The sequence below is a fragment of the Eucalyptus grandis genome, chromosome 4 (assembly GCF_016545825.1).
Source record: "Eucalyptus grandis isolate ANBG69807.140 chromosome 4, ASM1654582v1, whole genome shotgun sequence".
Classification (NCBI taxonomy): domain Eukaryota; kingdom Viridiplantae; phylum Streptophyta; class Magnoliopsida; order Myrtales; family Myrtaceae; genus Eucalyptus; species Eucalyptus grandis.
The window spans coordinates 13,410,440-13,431,078 of record NC_052615.1 but is presented as its reverse complement, the minus strand read 5'-3'; the positions used below and the strand labels follow the sequence as shown (position 1 = coordinate 13,431,078).

The 20,639-nt window shown below is 43.2% G+C and overlaps 2 protein-coding genes across 5 annotated transcripts; one reads left to right on the top strand and one right to left on the bottom strand.

Moving 5' to 3' along the window:
• Positions 1–10,992: 10,992 nt before the first annotated feature.
• Positions 10,993–14,713, top strand: LOC104441078 (putative pentatricopeptide repeat-containing protein At3g25970). Of its 4 annotated transcripts, none has more exons than XM_039311042.1 (3): positions 10,993–11,189; positions 11,334–14,068; positions 14,177–14,713. In XM_039311042.1, exon 2 carries the CDS (start codon positions 11,366–11,368, stop codon positions 13,478–13,480), a length of 2,115 nt encoding a protein of 704 aa, XP_039166976.1. In that variant the 5' UTR covers positions 10,993–11,189; positions 11,334–11,365; the 3' UTR covers positions 13,481–14,068; positions 14,177–14,713. The 4 variants fall into 4 exon arrangements, with proteins under 4 accessions (XP_039166976.1, XP_039166978.1, XP_039166977.1 ...); XM_039311044.1 differs by having other exon boundaries at positions 10,993–13,733; positions 13,915–14,068; XM_039311043.1 differs by having other exon boundaries at positions 10,993–13,733; positions 13,888–14,068.
• A 1,923-nt stretch (positions 14,714–16,636) lies between these two features.
• Positions 16,637–17,847, bottom strand: LOC104441077 (pathogen-associated molecular patterns-induced protein A70). The gene is made up of 2 exons (XM_039310713.1): positions 17,496–17,847; positions 16,637–17,352 (listed from the first exon to the last, which is right to left on the bottom strand). The coding sequence occupies exons 1-2, from the start codon at positions 17,845–17,847 to the stop codon at positions 16,637–16,639; spliced, it is 1,068 nt and encodes a 355-aa protein (XP_039166647.1).
• Positions 17,848–20,639: the final 2,792 nt, after the last annotated feature.

The window sequence follows — 20,639 nt, the reverse complement described above, 5'->3', positions numbered from 1 at the left end:
GGTCGCTCACCCCTACCTCAACTATGTCACGTCAAATCAGAATTTTCTAGATGCAGCCTACTTGGCAACGAGCTTTGGTCACCGACTTTTGCTTAGCCAGTCAAGATTCTAGATGATCAACAAGAGAACACGTAGCTCAACCAACATCATGGATCATCCTCTCCTCTCCTTGGTCCACAGGAATCACAACAAACGTTCATAATTCCACAGGAATCCAAAAATTGCTCCAAACTTCCTCTGGAAAAAAAAAGTGCAAAAAAACAAAAAAAGATTATGATAAAGTTGGTTCCACTACAAACCCAAAAAACGGATCAATCACACTTTATAATTCATATCGCTCGATAATGATAAAGAATGAAGAAAGAGTCATATCGATGAATTGACTCTATATAAATTGTAAATCTGTTTATTATCTATTTAACACTCACACTTTATTCAAATCAATTTACTTAATTTAATTAAGCCATTTACGACCATTTAGTATTTATAGATTAAGAAACGGATCAATCACACATCCTAATGGGTCTAGACTCCGTGTGCTAATTCAGGTTTCGATGAAATCCGTCCGGGTTTGGGCATATCTATGTGTAATGCCTTTACATTTTTTACTTTTTTTCTCTCCCTTTTTTGGCCCAAGTGGAGAAAATATTGGGTAGTTCGGGAGCTCCACATCAGTGTGGTCCCCAACCACTCACAAGGTGCCGTGTGGAGGGGTGGGCCTACTTGGTGTCTTATGCCTTCTTCCCCTTTCTCTCCTCTTCTAGCCTGCCAACGAGAAAATATTGGGTATGTCTCGCGTTCCAGCGTGACAAATAAGAAAGGCGGTAGGAAGACGAATGTGTCAAGCACCATTTTGAAAAAATTTCGGACGGGAGACTGAGGGTTTCTTCTTCTGAGTCTCTTTCTTCGCGCCTCTCTCATTCTACCCTCCCTCCCTCTTTCTCTCTCTCCGACGAACAAGATGCGACCTCCCAATCTCTTTGTGCCCTCCCTCTTTTCGACCGGCGAACCACCGCGAACAAATCGACTGTGGTTTTGCCTGGATTTTTTTTTTTTTTTTTTTTTTTAAAGGCTGAGGGGTTGGGCTTCTTTGTTTGTCTTTGGCGGACGACGGAGAAGGCGATCATCGAAAGGAGAAGCACCTGGAAGAGGAGACTATGAGGACGAGGAAGTCATCTACAAAATCGAAGTTCCGGCAAACAGGTGACTGCGAAGCTGATTCGGCATTCGGTTAGATGTTGTGTGTTTCGGATGGGTTTGGAGTTGTTTCGCGGGTAGCGGGTGAATTTTGCTTAGGGGTTTTAAGATGCTAGTGTTTGACTTCGGATGGGTTAAAGTCTTTCGCGGACCATGTTGCTCGTAATGGCTATCAAGATGCTGTGTGGTTCGATCTCTTCTTTGATGTTATGATGTTGCCGAAGGTTTTTGTTGTTATCTTTTCGGTCGATCATGTGAAGGACCAATTGCATGTAATTAGAGACTTCATAAACACATTACCACCTGAAAAAGGCTCAGCTTTTGAGTTGTTCATGTGATGTAGCATTTATAATGTGCATCGAGGCTTTTCTTACTTATGTATAAATAGTTTCTTTTAATAGTCTCGAAAGATTGGTACAAGTTAGGACATTTTTTCACCACTTTGTTAAGAATTCTAGTTGTATGGGGAAGCAAGTTGATATTCTGACCCTTGGGATTCCCGGTTCCTAAAAGGGGTCGATCTTGAATTTAGTTTATGTTCAACATTTTGGGTGCGTTTGGATGTGGCATTTCCAAGCCACTTTAGGCCTCCAAAGCCCTTTGGGCTAAAAATGAGTGTTTGGCAAATGTTTTTGTAAAGCCCCTTGGCTGAAAGTCTGCCTTCTGAAGTATTCTCGGCATGCTATTGAAGGGATAAGAGAAAAAAATTTCTTTCCAAATTATCCTCGTTGATTTTTCAATTTTCCGACTTTACCCTCACTATTCATCTTCTTCTTCTCCATGAGTAGTGGCTGGCGAAGGGCAATTAGTCACCGGCGACTGTTGCGCTCACCGCACAGCGACCTTCGCGTAGAGGTCGTTGGGGCCGCACAACCCATCTGGTCGCAGATGTAGTCGCGACTAGATGCGGTCGCCAGCGGCGGTTGCGCCCGCCGCACCGTGACCTCCACGCGGAGGTGCTAGGGCCGCGAGACCCATCTGGTCACGAGATCTAGTTGCGACCAGATGCGGTCGCCCTGCGGAGGTCGCGACCCATCTGGTCGCAGATCTAGTTGCGACTAGATGCGATCGCCGGCGACCATTGCTTGCCGCACCGCGACCTCCGTACAGAGGTCGCCGGGGCCGTGCGACTCATCTGGTTGCAGTTCTGATCGCAACTAGATATGGTGCCGGAGGCTCAAGTGGCGATTAGATCTGCAACCAAATGGGTCGCGACCTCAAATCCGATCGCGCGACCCTCGCTGGAGGATTGTCCGATGTGTCGTGACCTCCGCCGAGGCCATGCGATCTAGGTCTTGCGAGCCTCCGGCGAGCAACGTGGAGATTCGGAGGGTCGCGCAACCCTCGCCTGACTGCCTACCTCTCGCCGGCCCTGCATCGGACTGTCCGCCTTCGCGCGGACCGCTTGCTCTTGCTCGCCGACGACTACTTGTTCTAGTCGGCCAACTTTTTATTTTTATTTTTTTATTATGAATGACAAAAGGCTTTTGCAAGTATAATTTTCCCAAACGCCATTTTACTCAAGGATACTTCACAACGTACTTTTGCAATAAAATTTACCAAACACAATTTGCATTTTAGAAAACACCTTTAACTCAAAGGTTTTTGTATCCCCCAAAAAAGCCTTTCCAAACACACCCTTTGTCATGCTAGACGGGTCAATCCCCAAAATTTTATAGGTGTTATCGTCGGCAAGAAACGTAACAAGCCTTTTTAGATTTGGTCGGCGGGTTGCGATATTGACTCCTTAACGTTGTTGGCTTTATTTTGAATCATGTCATCTAGAAAATTCATTATTAAGTTTTTCAAAGAGATGACAGGTTTATCATCATTTTAGTCTGTATTGGTAATTAATTATTATTCTTGTTGATAAATTCGTGCCTGTTTGTAGAAATGACTATACTATTATAATAATAAGGTATCCTCTAGGAAATGCACAGATACGACTTGCTTTGCGTCGAAGGGCTTGCTTAGGCCCTACGTGTATTCAATAAGCAGGAGGAGACACCTCAATACAGTCTTCGTAACATCAGCAGGGGATCAATGCTTAAGATGCATGTAAAACCAGAGGTACCGATATGTGAGGATTGATCTGTCTAGATTGATCTATATGCCGGAATCATTACTTGAGTGACCATTTATGTGTTGCAGACCTCACAAATCCGTCCATACGTTGTTTCTGTTGTCTTAAGAGGGATAACATTTGATGAAGCCAGTTATAACGGCTTCATTGATCTTCAAGACAAGCTCCATCAGAACATTTGCCGGTATTAAGTTTTGGATCTTTAACATGCAGCAAAATACCTATTTTCCTTCTCTATTTCAAGATTTTAGGTTTGAGAGGGAGTGGCGGGAGGACAACACATTTTTGGGAAGCTTTTACTGTGTTCATCTGAACCTTAAATGAAAAGAAGATAGACCGTGATCTTACATTGAGATGCAACGTCCTATATGGCTTGTCTAGAGCAATGGTTTTAAAAAATTTCCAGCATGCAGCCGATTGTCTTTGCAAGCGTGCATTTTAGTGTGATACAATAATGTTACTTTATAAATTAAAGATGTGAGGGAAGCATTATTTATTTATTTATTTTTTAAATAAGTCATGGCTTCACTGTTGCTTATGCTCTATGTGCTCAGTAGGGGCCATATGTATTATTACCCTTAGGAGGGCTTTAAATTGTGAGAAATGCCTTGGATGTGAAGAGAGGACTCTGCTGAGTTGTTTTGAATAGTTTGGTGAAGTGGTCATGATAGATATGTTGCTTGAACTAGTTTTCATTCTCGAGATCTATATTCAATTTGATATTTTATTTGCATGTAATAGATGCCCAGCCCCCCAATCCCTCCACTTAGTACATCGATGCTTGTGCTTATGCTAGATCCTCAAAATGTTCTGCTTGGATTGACATGCTCGGATTCTCTCGATATTTTAGGCGAAGAACACTGGTTGCAATTGGGACTCATGACTTGGATACGCTAGAAGGCCCCTTCAACTATGAGGTGTGTGTTTGAACTAATCGCCTAAACCAGAATCTAAAATGAAGAATTCTGCACGTGTCCTACTATCCTCGCTTGAAGCTAAGGCCTAGCTAGAACTTAAATGGAAGATTTTCAGATTGCTGGCATAATGGATCTTGTCATGATAGAGTGTTATTCGGGCTGGAAGCTTGTGCTCACCTATTCTTTCCTTTTTTTTCTCTCTATATATTTAAATGCCTGAAGGATTCCCTCTCGAAGCTTCTTTCTACCCCACACTTTGCCTCAGCATCTATTACATGTTTTCGAGGAGTTGCAGCTAGCTAGACAAGCTTTGACCAGTTCAAGTTTTGTCATCCTCTGAGCTTGTCTCAGAGGATGGTATTACTATATATATTGGAGATACTCTATTTTGATTCCAAAAATTCGTAGTATTATGTTTCGCTATCAGGAGTGCTCATCTACTAGATAAAGCATAGACGAAAATAGACATGACAAGGAATTGCACATTTGGTTTAGCTTAATATGTATGAGTTATATATTTGCTACAGCTAAATGTTTCTTCTTAATATGTACGAGTTATATATCTGCTACGACTAAATGTTTCTTAGAGCAAAGTATGATAAAATGTTACAAGAAGTGCAGCGTATCACCGACTCATGTTCCTTTTCCTTTGGTCTCAGGCTTTGCCGCCTTCCATTATAAGTTTCGTCCCCTTGAAGCAGGTAGTTTTATGATAAAGGTTGTATTTTTCTGTTCATGCATGTGCCATGAGTCGATCTCGTAGTGAAGATCTATGTATTTGTAAGGATTTTGTTAACTGTTCTCTAGGGGCAATTCTTAAGTAGTTGATTAAGAAATTTTTATGGTTTTCAATTGGATGCACAGATTGTTCTTGTGGTATTTGTAATTTTTCTTTGGAAAGTGAATCATATTAAATAAGTATGCTTAACAAGTGCCCTTTTGTTATCAGTGCTCTAAGGAGACTTACTAAGTAACTAAAAAGGAAATTTTGTAGTTTCCAATGCATTAGCGTGTTGTTTCTAATTACTATTTTGCAAAGTGAATTATGCCAAATTAAGTATGCTTAACATGTCAATGCCACTTTTGAGTTCATGAGATTGCTTTCATTTATATATTTGTTTTGTTCTCTCTACCAACTGTGATTGATGTGTTGGCTGCTCGCGCCTTAGTTTCTATTATGATATTAGGTGAAGAACTTCAGAGCTGATGAACTAATGGAATTTTATAAGGTGGGTCCTCAATAGCTGCTCCTTTTAATGGTCTTTTTATAACTGTTATATTTGTTTTGTTACGTATATCTTATGCTTGGAACTTGCTTATTCAGTGTGCTAGTTGATATCTTCCTGTAAATGAAGAATTATGTAGTAGTTCCTCATTTTTGCCATGTTGTTTTACCTGTTTTTGGCTACTTTGTTGCAATTAGATTTGAAATTGAAGAAGTTCTTGCACATAATAGAGAACTCGCTTTGTCTTCCTGTTATCTATGATTCAAAGAGGTATCTTGGTTTCTTCATACACTCTTCTTTGTAATGTGAGTTCCATGTATAAATATGAAGTGTGTATATTGATGTTAAGGGAAAATAATAAATAACCACTTAAATGTAATGACATGTTGACTTAGTTTTGATTCAACCATTGCCACTTAAGTCATTAATATTGCAACCTTGAGTTATTTGGGGGTTAATTGATGCATTGGGTTCAATTTGCAAAGAGAAAATAATCTAGGCCTTCAAGCATCTTCTGCCACATTAAGCCACTAAGTGCTTGGTCTCGTTTATGAGTTGAAGTGAGATCAACTGTTCTGTTTAGGTGTCACTAGTGTTCTCAAAAGCATTGGAGTTGCCTGGACAGGCACCTAATGTGGCGACTTCAAAAGCACCTCAAGTAAGGCCGGTCATTCTCTAAGGCATTCCCTCAAGGAAAAAGATGAAATTAGGTCGTGTTCTTTGACCCGTTTTGTTTATCTTTCTAAACAAAACTGAGAAAGGAGGTATATTATTTTAGTAAAAGGGAGAAGTTTTTAGAAAAGCAGCTGTCGACTCTACATTAGCACAGTCGGAGACTTCCCGAGCCTAGTCTTATGCCTATAACATTACTTTTAAGAGAGCCAGGGAAAAAGGTGAAAATGTGTAGTCTTCTATACATCTTTGCTTTTATTTGAACATTGTCTTTCCTATGTACACCTTTACACTGAACTTAGCAGTCCATTCTTATTTCATCTCTCTCCACCGGTTGCTAGGTACCATATCAAGAAAAAATATGTAGGGATAGAAATTGCTAATCTGTTAATTAGTTAGCATGTATGATATTATCGAAGCCGTCCCAACAGAAGGTCATTTGATATATTTCAAGCAGCTGAGGAACAGGGATGCTACTGTTAGGTCGAGAGAGAGGAAGAAAGCATATGTTAGAGATTTGGAGGTGAAGAGCAAATACCTTGAGGGCAAATGTAGGAGACTTGGGAGGTTACTTCAGTGTGTTATGGCTGAAAACCAAGCTCTGCGTTTTAGTTTGGAGAACAATGCATGTCGTGCTAGTGTGGCCAAGCAGGAGTTTGCCGTGCTCTCGAGTATGTGTCTTGAACCTTGAAATCAGTCACTGAGCTTTTCAATCTCGATAACCACCATTTTCTTGCTTGATATGTTCAAATATGTGTTGATTAGAAAATTAACTTCAATCCAGATGTAGGAAATACCGATGATATGTGACTGTGCATATTTATTACCCCATGTTGCAAAGTGAATGAACTATTTTAAAGAGTAAACTAAAGGTTACTAGCAATGCATTATGCTTGTATGGTGTTCTTTGCTGATGGTTATCTTGATATCTGATGTAAGTAGATGATAGATGATTGATGTGTTTGAATTTTAGGAGCCTCTCCTTCATCTTATGCACCAACATGTTTGTTTTGAATTAGCAAAACAAGTACATAGGCGTTCGTCTCCGTCGCAATGGTCACTTAAGACCGCCGTAATTGATTCTTCATCTCATGCGCACCCGTGAGAGATACAAAGGCGACCACTGCACACCATTCAGGTGAGAAATAGAGAGAGAGAGCGCGAGCATGAGAGATGGCCACCCAATAAATAAAACAAGGTCATTGTTAGATATCATTGTAGCAACAAAATAGCACAATAGTACATGGTGAACAAAAAATTTAACTCAACTGATGAGAGAATAATATAACCAACCAACTCTAATATAAGCTCACATCCACCTAATGCGGACATTTAAACTCCAGCTTGAAATGAATATTCACAATACCTCTTCAGCTTTCAAGGCGACTCCAATTGAATCGTTAACATAAGATAAGGACACTTCCCTATTGTATAGGGACAAATCAGGATAACGAATGACTCCCCATTAGAGTATATCACTTCAACTGGTTCAACTTCATACTTCTTCCCACAGTATGCTGAGAAGATTGTCACCTAAAGGAAAACACTTGCCCGCATTAGTCCTCTATACAGAAGGATGGGTGTAGAGAAAAGGACAAACAATTGAGTATGCTCACTGGACTAGAATGCCAGGAGGGCAGAATCTATGAGGTATCTGCAGATCGCAGATTGTAGTGTAGAACTTAGAGAGGTGATGTCCTACATGAGCCGCCTTCTAAAGTTCCCAGTAGTTGCTTTGGTAAGTACGCACCAGCAGCCCTACTCCTATGCCGACCCCAATGCATATGCCAAGCCCAATTCCAACTCGAACTCTCACTCCGGCATTGAACCATGAGAGTTCGCCATCTTCGTATTCCATGAGTTCCGACCTCCGCCAGTACATGTTGTAGTCCTCATCAAACAATACATGAGTAATCTGCAAGATTTATTGCCAAGTTAATAGGTAAGAGCAAATAAAAGCTATAGAAATTAGCAACAACAGGATGGATAAATGCCTGCATTCCAGGTCTCAATATAAGAACACTCCTTCCATAACGATCATGAAAACTTGCTCTGTATACTTTTCCAGTTTCACCTTCAATAGCAGCTTCTTCCTGTTTTAGTAAGTACTATTGCATGTCTAACACAACTTGCTCATTAGCCATATTGTCAACTAAAACTGTCTAAATGATGATTTTGGAAACAGCATGGGTGAAAAAAATATCTTGGGACACTTATTGTCCCTTGAACAATAAACTCTCCAACACCTAATGCTTCATATCACTACATCATGGCAGTCTCATAAAAGACACAAAAAATGAGAGCCACTCAATTATTGTTGACTAATAGCAATCCTGCATTCACATTCATTCACAAAATCAGTTCTTCTCCATACCAGGAACTTAGTCTACAAAATAAAATTAATTATCAGGTCAACACAATAGTTAGGGTAACAAGGATCAGATGTCTACTGAAGTTTAACAAGCAATAGCCATCGGCATAAATTATCTATCACAATACTTGCGCAGGTATTCATTTACCGGGACACTTAGCCATCTTACCGAGCTGATTTCCTCAGGCTTAAAAGTTAATCTCCATTTCAGCGTCTCATCTAACATTTTCTTTACTTTATCATGTTCCGGTTTCAAGCTTCCAAGTATCTCCTCAAGCATGCATCATCACAATACTTCAAACTTCGCCCAGAGAGTGGTCCCACAGCTTTCTTAAGCTCATTCACCTGCATGCAAATGGACTTAAAATGTAACTGTATTTCTCCTATATTCAGGGAAGGAACATTGATTATTATTCCACAACTCTAGAAAATCAATGCATCATGAGACATTAAATACATATATGAAAGGGGTACAGATAAGGGAGTATTGAGTCTATTGACGGTAAAGTATTATTTGCAAAAAGGGCCACTTCATAGTTTCTCATGGCCAAAACTACTGACTTAGGTCAACCACATGGTCAGCCATGGAAATCAGATAGATATGAGCAATCGATCAAGGAGATACACTCTACGAAATGTCCAGTCCTTACAAGCGCTGTAATTTTGAAATTTTAATTACCTTAGATTCGAATTGCAACGAGTCGTCTTCCTCACTGTGGTGAGAGTTACTCCATCGACGAAACATGGTGCCTGAAGCCACAAAAATTAAAGGAATTAATAATATATCTTTAAAAAACTATTGATGGCCTACTATAGAAGTAACAACTCACACCATATAAGAACATGTACAGATATTCAAAAGACTAGGAATGAGAGCATATTTCCTATAGGTAAAACAGACGGGAAAATAAATTACAGAGGCAAATGGAGCCTTCGCTCTCTAGTCCCTAACAGAACAAAAAAGGAAGGGCAAGAGAACTAAGCCCTTAATTTTAAGGAAAGAACAATATGATAATTGAGCAATGTAGATGTATTGCAATTCAACCACATTGATGCTATAGTGCAAAAAGTAAAGCCCATATATAGAATAGGCGACACTGCAACATCAACCATCAATAGTGTCACTATGCTTGAAGCTGTAAAACAATTGCAGCTCCCCCAAAGAAAACATGCTCTCAAATTCTTAATTTGCGAGATATTCATGAACTCGAACCAATGTGTACATTGCATACACGTATCCAGACAGATTAAAAAAAAAAAATTCCCAAGAAAGCACTAGAAATGCTACAAGAAAAATAACAAATTTGTCTCCATTGCTATCTTGTCGGAAGCTTATGTTCTATCAGCATTCTAGTTCTCCACATCAATCACGACTCCATCGGAATCATCGTCCTCAGAATCATCAGCCACAATTTCCCGATCAGCGCTATGCACGCTCTTCGCCAAAGCAATGTCCTCTTCGTCCTCTCCATTAACCACAATCGACGGCGGCCTATCCGGCGAAGCCTTCTTGACCGGCGGCCTCCTGCTCCCAAAACTAGTACTCATCCACACATGAAACAAAAAAAAAAAAAAAATGAGAATCTCAAACACGCACCATGGAAATTGAGGAAATTAGCCAGCTGGTGGAGCACTTGAGGCCGCGCTGTCACATCTTGCAGGAGGTGGGGAGAAGCCGGTGGCGAGGGGCCGAGGAAGCGAAGGTCCGCAGGAACGTCAAGTCCCTCCGGCTTGGTCCGCTCAGCCCCCGGCTTAGCAAGCATGTGGACATCGTCGTCCTTCATCAGGATGTTCTCGATCTCGTCGAACCACGAGAGCCCCGAGTCTGGAGACGACGACGACGTGTTCGTTGACGACCTCGTGCAGTGGTTCGTCGATTGCTCGCGGTCCTCTTGCTGGTCCGGTCCGGTGGTTTGTCGGTTGGAAAGAGGGAGGGCAGAGGGAGGGAGCTAGGTCTCGCAGTCCTCTCGCCAGTTCGGTGCAGTGGTTCGTCGGTTACTGGCGGTGGTTCGCTGGTTGGAAAGAGGGAGGGCACAGAGAGAATGGGAGGTCGTGTCCCGTTCATCGAAACGTGAGACGTATCCAATATTTTCTCCAGAAGAGGGCCCGCCCCTCCACATGGCACCTGTTGAGTGGCCGGGGACCACGCTAACGTGGAGCTCCCGGACCACCCTATATTATCTCCCTCCCTCCAGGTGCAACGGAACAAGCCGCAACCCCCGTGGTCCAGTCGTGACTCGCTACGTGTCCGGCCACAGCGTAAATCAACGCACTGTAGTAAACACGCACACCGACCCGCATTCCCCGCGCGAGGGGAAGAGGCTCCCGGAAGTCCCGTCGAGTCTCTCCGGTCAAATTTTGAAAGTTCAAAAAGAAGAGCAGCACACGCGCAGCCGGTCCAACCCGATCCCGATCGGACCGGACCGGTCCGGTCCGGCTCCTCCCTCGTCCGCTTGCGGTCCCTCCCTCTTCATTTCATCTTCGCTCGCCTTCTTCTTCTCCCACCTTTTTCCCTCTCTCTCTAGCGGGAGAGTTGCTTTGGCCCGTGAAATGCGGGCTCGAGCAGCAGCAGCAGCAGCAGCTCGCGCCTCGGCTTTCTTGTCGCCGATGAGGAGCGGCGGCGTCGTCGTCGTCGCCGATGGAGGCCCCCGCATTTCGCCATAAGAGGTCCAAGCTCTGCGTCGCCGAGCGGAAATCCGGCCGCACGCTCTCCTCGCGCGGAGGTGAGCTCCTCTCTCTCTCTCTCTCTTGCCGTCTGTTTGGGGCTCTGTCGTCGTGTTCGGCTACAGCCCTTTGCGAAAACGGGTATCACTAAAAATCTCGCATTTCTACAATATCGGGCACTGCTGCGAATGTGTGGGGAGCAGTGAAAGTTGCAGGGAGTGGCGGTTGCTCGTGAATGAGGGCACTCCATTCCCTAGTCGAGAACAAAGGGTCTGCTCTATGCAAGGCTCTGATAACCCATTGTCAAGCTACCGTAGGAGGAATCTTGCGTGATCTCTATACTGTCAATAATATATTAAGTGGGTACACAAAATGTGGAGAAATTTGGGTTGCCCACCAACTGTTCGACCGAATGCGCGACAAAGATGCAGTTTCCTGGAACACCATGATTTCTGGTTATGTTAATAGTGGTAAGCTGGAGAGAGCATGGTATTTTCTGGAGTCCATGAGACAATGTGGACTAGAAGTGGATGCTTATACTTTTTCAAGTATGCTAAAAGGAGTAGCTAGTGCTGGTAGGCTTGATCTCGGACAGCAGTTGCATTGCTTGATTTTCAAGCACGGATATGGCAGGAATGTTTATGCGGGAAGTGCTCTTTTGGACATGTATGCTAAGTGCGAGAGGGTTGAGGATGCATACATCGTGCTCCAACACATGCCGCAACGTAACTCTGTCTCGTGGAATGCGCTTATCAGTGGATTTGCGCAGAGCGGTGACAGAGAGACCGCTTTTTGGCTTTTTGATAGCATGGAGCATGAGGGTGTTAAGCCAGATGATGGAACCTTCGCTCCTCTCTTGACATTGCTCAACAACCATGAGTTTTTCAAGCTAACTGCACAGATCCATGCCAAAATTATGAAGCGTGGTCTAGAATGGAAAAATAATGTTTGTAATGCTGCAGTCAGTTCATACTCAGAGTGTGGCTCCATTGAAGATGCTAAGAAACTGTTTGATAGCATTGTCTTAAGAGATATAGTGACATGGAATTCAATGCTAGCTGCTTACCTTGTGCATGGTGAAGAAGATTCTGCCTTTAGGCTTTTTATTGATATGTGGTGGCTGGGCATTGAACCGGATTTTTACACTTACACAAGTGTCATAAGTGCTTGTTTTGAAGAAGCACGTAAAAATCTGGGAAAGTCCCTCCATGCTTTGGTAATTAAAAGAGGTCTGGAGCGATCATTACCAATCTCCAATGCATTTATAGCTATGTATATCAAATTGGGTAATGGATCCATGGACGATGCTATTCATGTCTTCAAATCAATGCAATCCAAGGACCGGGTCTCTTGGAATTCCATGTTGACCGGATACTCCCAAGTTGGGTTAAATGAAGATGCATTGGAACTTTTTGCCCAAATGAGATCTTTGAATACTGAGATTGATCATTATGCTCTTTCAGCAGTTCTCAAGTCTTGCTCTGATTTGGCAACTCTCATTTTGGGCCAACAAGTTCATGCATTGGCACTTGAGTTTGGCTTTGAGTCAAATGAATATGTTGGCAGTGCACTGATCTTTATGTACTCTAAGTGTGGCATTATTAAAGATGCTAGAAACTCTTTCAAAGAGACCTTCCAAAGTAGCTCAGTCACTTGGAATGCGATTATCTTTGCCTATGCACAACATGGTCTAGGACACGATGCGCTTGATCTTTTCCATTTGATGAGAGCAAGGAGAATAAAGCTTGATCACATCACCTTTGTTGCTGTCCTGACTGCTTGTAGCCACATTGGTTTGGTTGAAGAGGGCTATGGGTTTCTATTGTCAATGGAAACGGATTATGGCATTCCTCCCAGGATGGAGAACTATGCTTGTGCAATTGATCTTTTTGGGCGTGCTGGGCTTGTGAATGAGGCTAAGGCCTTGGTGGAATTGATGCCGTTTCAACCTGATATGATGGTCTGGAGGACTTTATTGGGTGCTTGTAGGAGTAGCGGGAACATGGAATTGGCTTGTCAAGTCGGGAATCAACTACTTGAGTTAGAGCCCAAAGAACATAGCACTTATGTTCTACTCTCGGACATGTATGGGCGCCTTAAGAAATGGGGTGATCTTGCCAGGGTGAAAAGACTTATGAGGGAAAGAGGGGTGAGGAAGGTCCCTGGCTGGAGTTGGATTGAGGTCCAAAACCAGGTTCATTCTTTTAATGCTGAAGACCGTTCCCACCCACTCTGTGAAGATATATACCCTGTACTGGAAGGCTTGATGGATGAAGTAAGAAAGTTGGGCGGGGATGGAAATTCAGAGGATTCATTGCAACAAATGGAGATATGGTTCGGGGCTCTTTGACATTGACATCTATTCATATTCTCTCAGTTGATGGCAACAAATTTCATTCGTTCAGGTACAGGTGCCCAGATAATTTTCTGGGCAAACATTTTGGGCAGCAAATAAGGAAGAAATGGAAATATGGTTCGGGACTTTTTGACAGTGACATTTATTCGTATTCTTTTAGTTGATGGGAACAAATTTCATTCGTTCAGCTACAGGTGCCGGATAGTTTTTTAATGCATACATTTGGTGCAGCGAATAAGGAAGAATGGTAAGCATTCTCCATTGTAATCATACAGAAACACAAATTTCATGCAGCCTTCTTCTCATTTTTTTTTATGCTAGATGACAAGGAGGAAAAATTGGTTTGTTGTGAATGTGAAGCATTCCCTTATTCAATTGAAGTTACAGTCTTCTCCAAATAGGAACTCTTGTCTTTGTTGCTTTTCAAGGGGAAAAAGCTGTGAAGCTGGGAGATGGGACTCAGCAGTGGTGGGGGGTGAGGAGGATGCCTTCCAAGTACGTCACGATTTCATCAGTTTATCAATTAAAAGTGACAGAACCTTTGCATTGGAGAAGAACCGATGACATGATTCTCATGTTAAGGTACCTTTAATCTTAGTGGATTCTCAGCTCCACCCATTATTTCAGTTTACGACAAGCTGTTGTCGTCACCAAATTCCTTGTCACCGGGTCATCCCTACCTCACTGCAGGTCAGCATCTCCGAAAGAAACATAGGACTTCACCGAGGGGAGATGCTGAGTTAACTTGCTGGCGAAGGAGTGTGTTAAAACTCAACACTGACAGGGCCACCAAAGGCAACCCGGGTATTGCCAGAGCAGGTGGTATGTTGTTCAGAGATGGAGGAAGAAATTGGATTGGAGGCTGCACAAGTTTGGTGGGCATATATGCTCTTCCACGAAGGCGGAATTTTGGGCTCTATACTGCTCGACCTTCGAAAGATGCTCGTAGTTGAAGTGGTACGACGAAGCGGAATCCTTTTGCTGAATTGAATCGAACGGCCACAATTTGGGATGCATTACAAGATCGGACAGCAGATTACTTTTGATTTTCCTTCGGCTTCTAGCCCTTTGTACCCACACAGGAAAAAAGAAGAAGAAGCAGAGTTTGATTTTTTCTTTTTTTTGGTCATAAGAGTTTGATGTTGACTCACGGGAATACAAAGATATTTTAATGTTCGCTCGCAAGCTTCTTTTTATACCATGATCAGGATTCCTTGTTTTTCTTTATTTTTTTTTTATATTTATTTTGGCCGTATCTCTAAACAAAAGGAGCCATGACAAAGAATCGAAAACATGGACTATATTTCTTTTATAAATTGTTTTTTGTTTTTTCGGGTGCTGAGGAACCACCTCAGCCAGTAGGCAAAGTGTAAATTCTCAGGTGCTATGTAAGCGGGAAAATCTACCATCTTGAGTAGACTTAAGTCATCAAGTAACTCCGCCGGAGCCTTTGCTTCTCAAAGATTTCGAACTCCTTACCTCTCTCGCAAATGTGAAGCCTACCTAGTAAAGTCACCACGGCCGGTGATTCTTTTATAAATTGTTTTTTTTTTTTTTTTGGGACGGGAAAGTTTCGGGAAACCACCACCCCGACGTCACGCTTAAGTCATCATGTAGTAACTCTGCCTCCCCGCAAAGATTCGTGGCCTCCACCGGGGAGGTCCAAGGCCCTACCATCCACGCCACCTTGGTCGGTGGTTCTTTTATAAATTGTTCGTCTTGTATGGGTGAAAAAATCTGAAGCGGATGAAGGGTACCATAGTATTTTTGTTGGGGACATAGCCAATCTTATCGAACGAAATCAATCTAGAAGACGTTTTTTTTTCTCGATTTCCGTCTTTTGATTTATTTGTCTCTTGAACGTAATGATAATTTAAATCAATTTATTTCCCATGGCGTTGAGCTCGTTCCCCCTCGTTGTTATCCAAAAGAAATATTACAAAAATCACTCTCTTCCATTTATTTGTATATGTTGTTTTAATTTCCTCTTTAATTTTTCCACTTGATAAATAGTGAGACTAAACTCCCAACGATAGAGGGAGAGACGGAAGTGCATACAAAGCCCAACGAACGGAAACTAAATACTAAAATATTAGGTCAATTAAAGTCCGCCCAACCATAATAATACATCAACTAATATGATGCATCTAACCCTTTCTTATAAACTTCACACTTTCATTAGAAAAAAAAATCACAAACTTATAGTATATATGTCAATTTAATCATAAATCTTTTCATTGACTTTTTTAATTCTAAACATTTTAAAATGTTAATATAGTCAATTGGTCGAAAATTACTAACGTAGATACGAGTTGTCTTATATAACACAATCAATACTAAGGTGAATAACTTTTTAATATTTTCCTTTTTTTCTTTATTTTTTCCTTTATTATTATTTTTTTTTTTTGCCTATGGGTAAGTGAGAGTCATCAGGCAACCCTGCCCAGATTGATAAAATGCTTAGCACTAATAAAGTCAATTTAAAATGTCTATAAAACTGCATCCGTACGAATTTATGGCTTATTTTACTAATCATCCCCTTTCTCAACACTAGACCTAAACAGGGATTGATTACGGTCCAACACGGCATGCCGCTTTTTGGCCGACCTCGGATAATGCTTGAGATGCAAGAACCAAATCAGCGACATCCACGTGAGAAGAGATACCCCCCCGACTTCAGCTCAGGCCGGTCCATGCAAAACAAAAGAACGAAAAAAAAAAAATCTGTACAGACAGATAGCACGTTCGCTGTTTATTGATGACTTCCCATACCAAAAGTCAAACTCTTCAATTATAATTAACATCAATATCAAAGCTACAATAATTACATCAAAAAAAAAAAAAAAAAACAACAACCATTTTTTGGTTAAACCGAAACTTAATCCGCCTCACGAAATTACAGAAATGCCCTGAGCCCATCGCCTTCGAGCCGGGAAAAAAAGGGAGAAAAAAAGGAAGCAATCTTCTCACACCTGTTCCTACCAAACTGCATTTCTTTAGCATCTTTCCATATGCTTTGACCATCAAGGACAGCGAAATGACGGCGATGCCCGCGCTCCGACGCGAGCGGGAGGCTCCGCCGAGGCGGGAGGTGGCGGGGGCAGAACCGGGCATCCCGCTCTCTTCCTCTCTCTCTCTCTCCTTCTCCCCTCACGAAGCGCCCCTGCTCAGCATCTCCTCGAAGCGCATGATCGAGTCGAGCCTCTCCAGCTTCAGGTCCCGCTTGAACCGGTTGATGAAGGCGTCGGCTTTCGCGTCGATCTCGTCTTCTTCCTCGGGCGCCGGCGCCGCCGCGGTGCCGCTCTTTTTCCTGCCTCCTCGCGCCGTCTCGGGCCTCCGGCGCTCCACCGGGTCCTCCTCCTCCTCGTCCTCGAAGTGCCCGACTGCCGACCTCTCGCTGGCTGACTTCTTCATCTTGGCGGGGAGCCGCCGCGCCGAACCCTCGCCGGGGGTGGTCGGCTTCGGGTCTGACCTGACCCTCCTCACTTGATGGTCCTCACGGGCCCAGCCCGCGTCGGCGTAGGGAACCGAGTCGTCGTCTTCGGAATCGGAGTCGACTCCGAGGTGGTGAGGCGCGTCCTCATCCGGGTCGGGCTCGCTCGATCTGTAGAACGAAGACAACTTGATGGACTTGACACGCTCGAGGAGAGACGGGGCGCGGGCCAGCCGGGGCGGCTCGGCTCGGTCCGCGTACTCCGGTCCCGACGGACGCTCGTCGTGGTCGGCTTGCGGCTGGGGGTAGCTCGGCGCTTGGTACTTGTAGAGAGAGAAGTCGAAGGACTTGAGCCGGTCGACGAAGGAAGGCGCCCGGGCGAGAGGCGGCGGATCGGCCGGGTGGGAGAACTGCGGCTCCGGGTACGACGAGCCTTGGACGGGGAAGGGTCGGGCTCGGGATAGCCAGCGGGGTGGTCGTAATTGTAGTTGTGGAGGGAGAAGTTGATGGACTTTAAGCGCTCGAGGAGGGACGGGGCGCGGGCGAGCGGGGGCGCGTCAACGTGGCCGGCGTAACCGTGATCTGGGTAAGAGTGGGGCGCGTCAACGTGGCCGGCGTAACCGTGATCCGGGTAAGAGTGCGGCTCGTACCGGGCGTGCGCCGGCTCCGGCTCCGGCTCGGGGTATCCGCCGCCGTGGTGGCCGAACTTGTAGAGGGAGAAGTCGATGGACCTGACGCGCTGGAGGAGGGAAGGAGCGCGGGCGAGCGGGGGGGCGTGGTCGGGGCCGAGATGGTCGTGGTAGTGGTGGGGGAGCGGCTTCCTGGGGGAGGAGCTGAGGCGGGAAGTGAGGACGATGGTGCCGATGGTGATGTTGAGGAGGATGAAGAGGGAGCTGGGGGTGAGCCAGCCCTCCATGAAAGCCCACATGGCCTCAGTACACCCTTACTTTTCCGCACCTTCTTCTTCGCCTCTGCGCTTCTGGATTTTCTAGGGTTTCGTCTGGAGAGGAGAGGGAGAGAGACGGATGGTTTGCAGATGATATATCTCGGTTTGCCCGTCCGTTTCCGGAAATTCGTATAATTATGGGAATGGAAAAAGGACACATCGGTGTCAGCCACGTGGTATATTTTAGGTTGTGAAAAATCAAATGTTTTCTTTGGACGAAGACTTCGACGGTTGAGTCAAGCCCTACACAGCGACGTGACATCATTTGCACAGCGAAATCTAGTTCCGCCTTTCGGGGAAAAAAAAAATAAAGAATGAATAATTACACAAACCCTCTCTCGATTTTAACATAACATGTTAATTTATTTGAATTTTTAATTTATTCCGTTCAGTCTCCAAACTTTAACCTAGTTTCCAAAATTTCAATATATTTAATTCTTGATAGTTGACTTTTTATACATGTTCAATTTAGTTTTTAAATTAATATTGTCACAATGTTCGATATTGACCCCAAACTTAAATTAATGTAAAAATAATGTTGAATATTTTTTATATAGTTCGGAGATTAAATTGAATATTACTGAAAGTTTAAGAACCATGTTGAATACATTAAAAGTTCAAAGAATTACATTGCATATTAGATTAAAATTCATAGAGAACATTGAACAAATTAAAAGTTCATGAATTATATTACATATTGAACAAAGTTTGAGAATCATTTGTTTCATTTTATAAGTTTTCAGACTTTTGCACTTTGATGTCATTATCTTGGAGCTAAATTTGCTATGGTTTTAAAGGCAAGAATCAATATGCAAACGTGCCAAAGAGAGGCCAACGAAATTCCAAATTGTATGGTTTTGTAGGCGAGAATTGATATGCAAACGTGCCTAAGAGAGGCAAACGAAACTTGACATGCACTCTAATTGAGGCGATCAAACTTCCGAACGCTAGGAAGCCGGCCTGCGGTTTCATGCTCGAGCACAAAAGCGTACAAACGAGACTTCAATGGAGTGCGGGATTCGATGAATCTCTACTCAGTGAAAAGTAAATTGCGAGAAAATTAAATTGTACCAAAAAGAGAACGTATCGAAAGGAAAATAAATATGAAAGAGACTTCGGTGGACCGTGAATTCTAATGACCCTTTCATGAAGAGATTAAAAAAAGAAGAAGGAGGTGAAAACTTGATTGGCAAAGTTAATGAACCAAGAAATCGTCACATCGATTTTGTAGATGGGGATTATTAGCATTTTGTTGTGCTGGTAGATAGATAATATGTGGACATAAACTCTGAAAGGTTGCTAAAGGAAAGCGAGAGTGGAATCAATGCTTGGAGTGGCCACCGTCCATCAACTGACAGGCCCTTGTCTTCGTACGGGTCTCCCCAAATTTTATTTCCCAAAGAATATGACATTTCAGTAAAATATTTTTTTAGAAATCACTCTCTGGAAAAATGGCAATGTATCATTTTGATGTTTGACTGAAATTTCAAATTAAATTCAAATCATTTAGCCAATGAGATTTGACTTGATTTTCCTAAATAAATATATATTATTTGAGCGTAAGTATTATGCACATAAATAGCTAAGGATGAATATTTACACGAGACATGTACCACAGTTAACAAACAAAACTAGATAGGTTGATGAAATAGGCATGGGCACCGAGCTCTCGGATAGGAGCACTTGCACCGATCTAGGGTCCACAGAAACCGTGCTCAAGAGCTTGATGCTCGTGCTCAACTCCTTGGCTCCCTAGCCCGAATCCATAGAGGCCAAGCTTGGGTCCACGGAACTCAAGCCCCAAAGCACAACACTCGCTTGCATGTCCATTCCCGAGCTTGGGTCCGTCAAGGCTAGGCTCAAGACCCAATGCTAGTGTCCAATTCCCACTCGTGCCCGAGTCCATCCAAGTTGAACCCCAAACCCCTATGCCTAGGACCTCGTTGGTTATGCTTGGGTCCATCGAGGAGGAACCCATGCCTGAGCCCTAACCCCTTCGCTGGGGTCTATTAAGTTGAGGCTTAGGATCTTGGCACAAGTGCCCGAGCCTTGCATTAATGGATCGGGTGTAAGTTTCAGGACTAGGGCACGAGCATGGGGGTCTCAAATGTATTCTCGATGGATATGGGTGTGGGCGTTGGAGAACTGAGAGGCTGAGCACAAGCATTGGGGTCCCGATCTCAACATTGATGGACTTAGGCATTAGCATGGGCACTAGGATGTGAGCACGAGTGTTGGGGTCCCGAGCCTAATCTCAATGGACCCATTATGGGTATTGAGATCTCAGGCTCGACCACACTAGACTTGGGCTTTGGCGAAAGGGTCTTGTGCTCGGGCTACTAAGAGATTGGGAAAAATTTTGGGGTTTCCATGCTCAGACTCAAAGTATTTGGTACAAATGTTGAAATCTAGTCATATTTTAAAAAATGATTTCATATATTTTAAAGGAGAAAACATTTTCTTGAATTTTAATGTAGATTTTCCATTAACTAATAAACGTTTTGTGTAGACTTATTTTCTTAAGAGAATCAAATGTCGAAAAATGAGAAGAATATTTTTCGCGAAATAACTGAAGTATTGGGAGAAATTCTATTTCAGACCTTTTAGATTTTACTAAAACAAGTTGATTATGCTTCAAAACTCTAGCGAAAACTCACAACCGACAGCTCCAAATTAAGACAAATTAGTAAAGGTCACCTTCCGTAGATGCGAAATTTTACCCCAATGCAACCCCTCGAGGTCAGGCCTCAACTTAGATAGGTAATCCCTGGGAT

Coding starts and splice junctions, on each gene's coding strand:
- LOC104441078 (XM_039311042.1), top strand. CDS start 11,366: ATGAGGGCACTCCATTCCCTAGTCGAGAACAAAGGGTCTGCTCTATGC.
- LOC104441077 (XM_039310713.1), bottom strand. CDS start 17,847: ATGTGGGCTTTCATGGAGGGCTGGCTCACCCCCAGCTCCCTCTTCATC. Junction 17,353..17,495: donor CCACTCTTACCCAGATCACG/GTTACGCCGGCC, acceptor TCCCCGTCCAAG/GCTCGTCGTACCCGGAGCCG.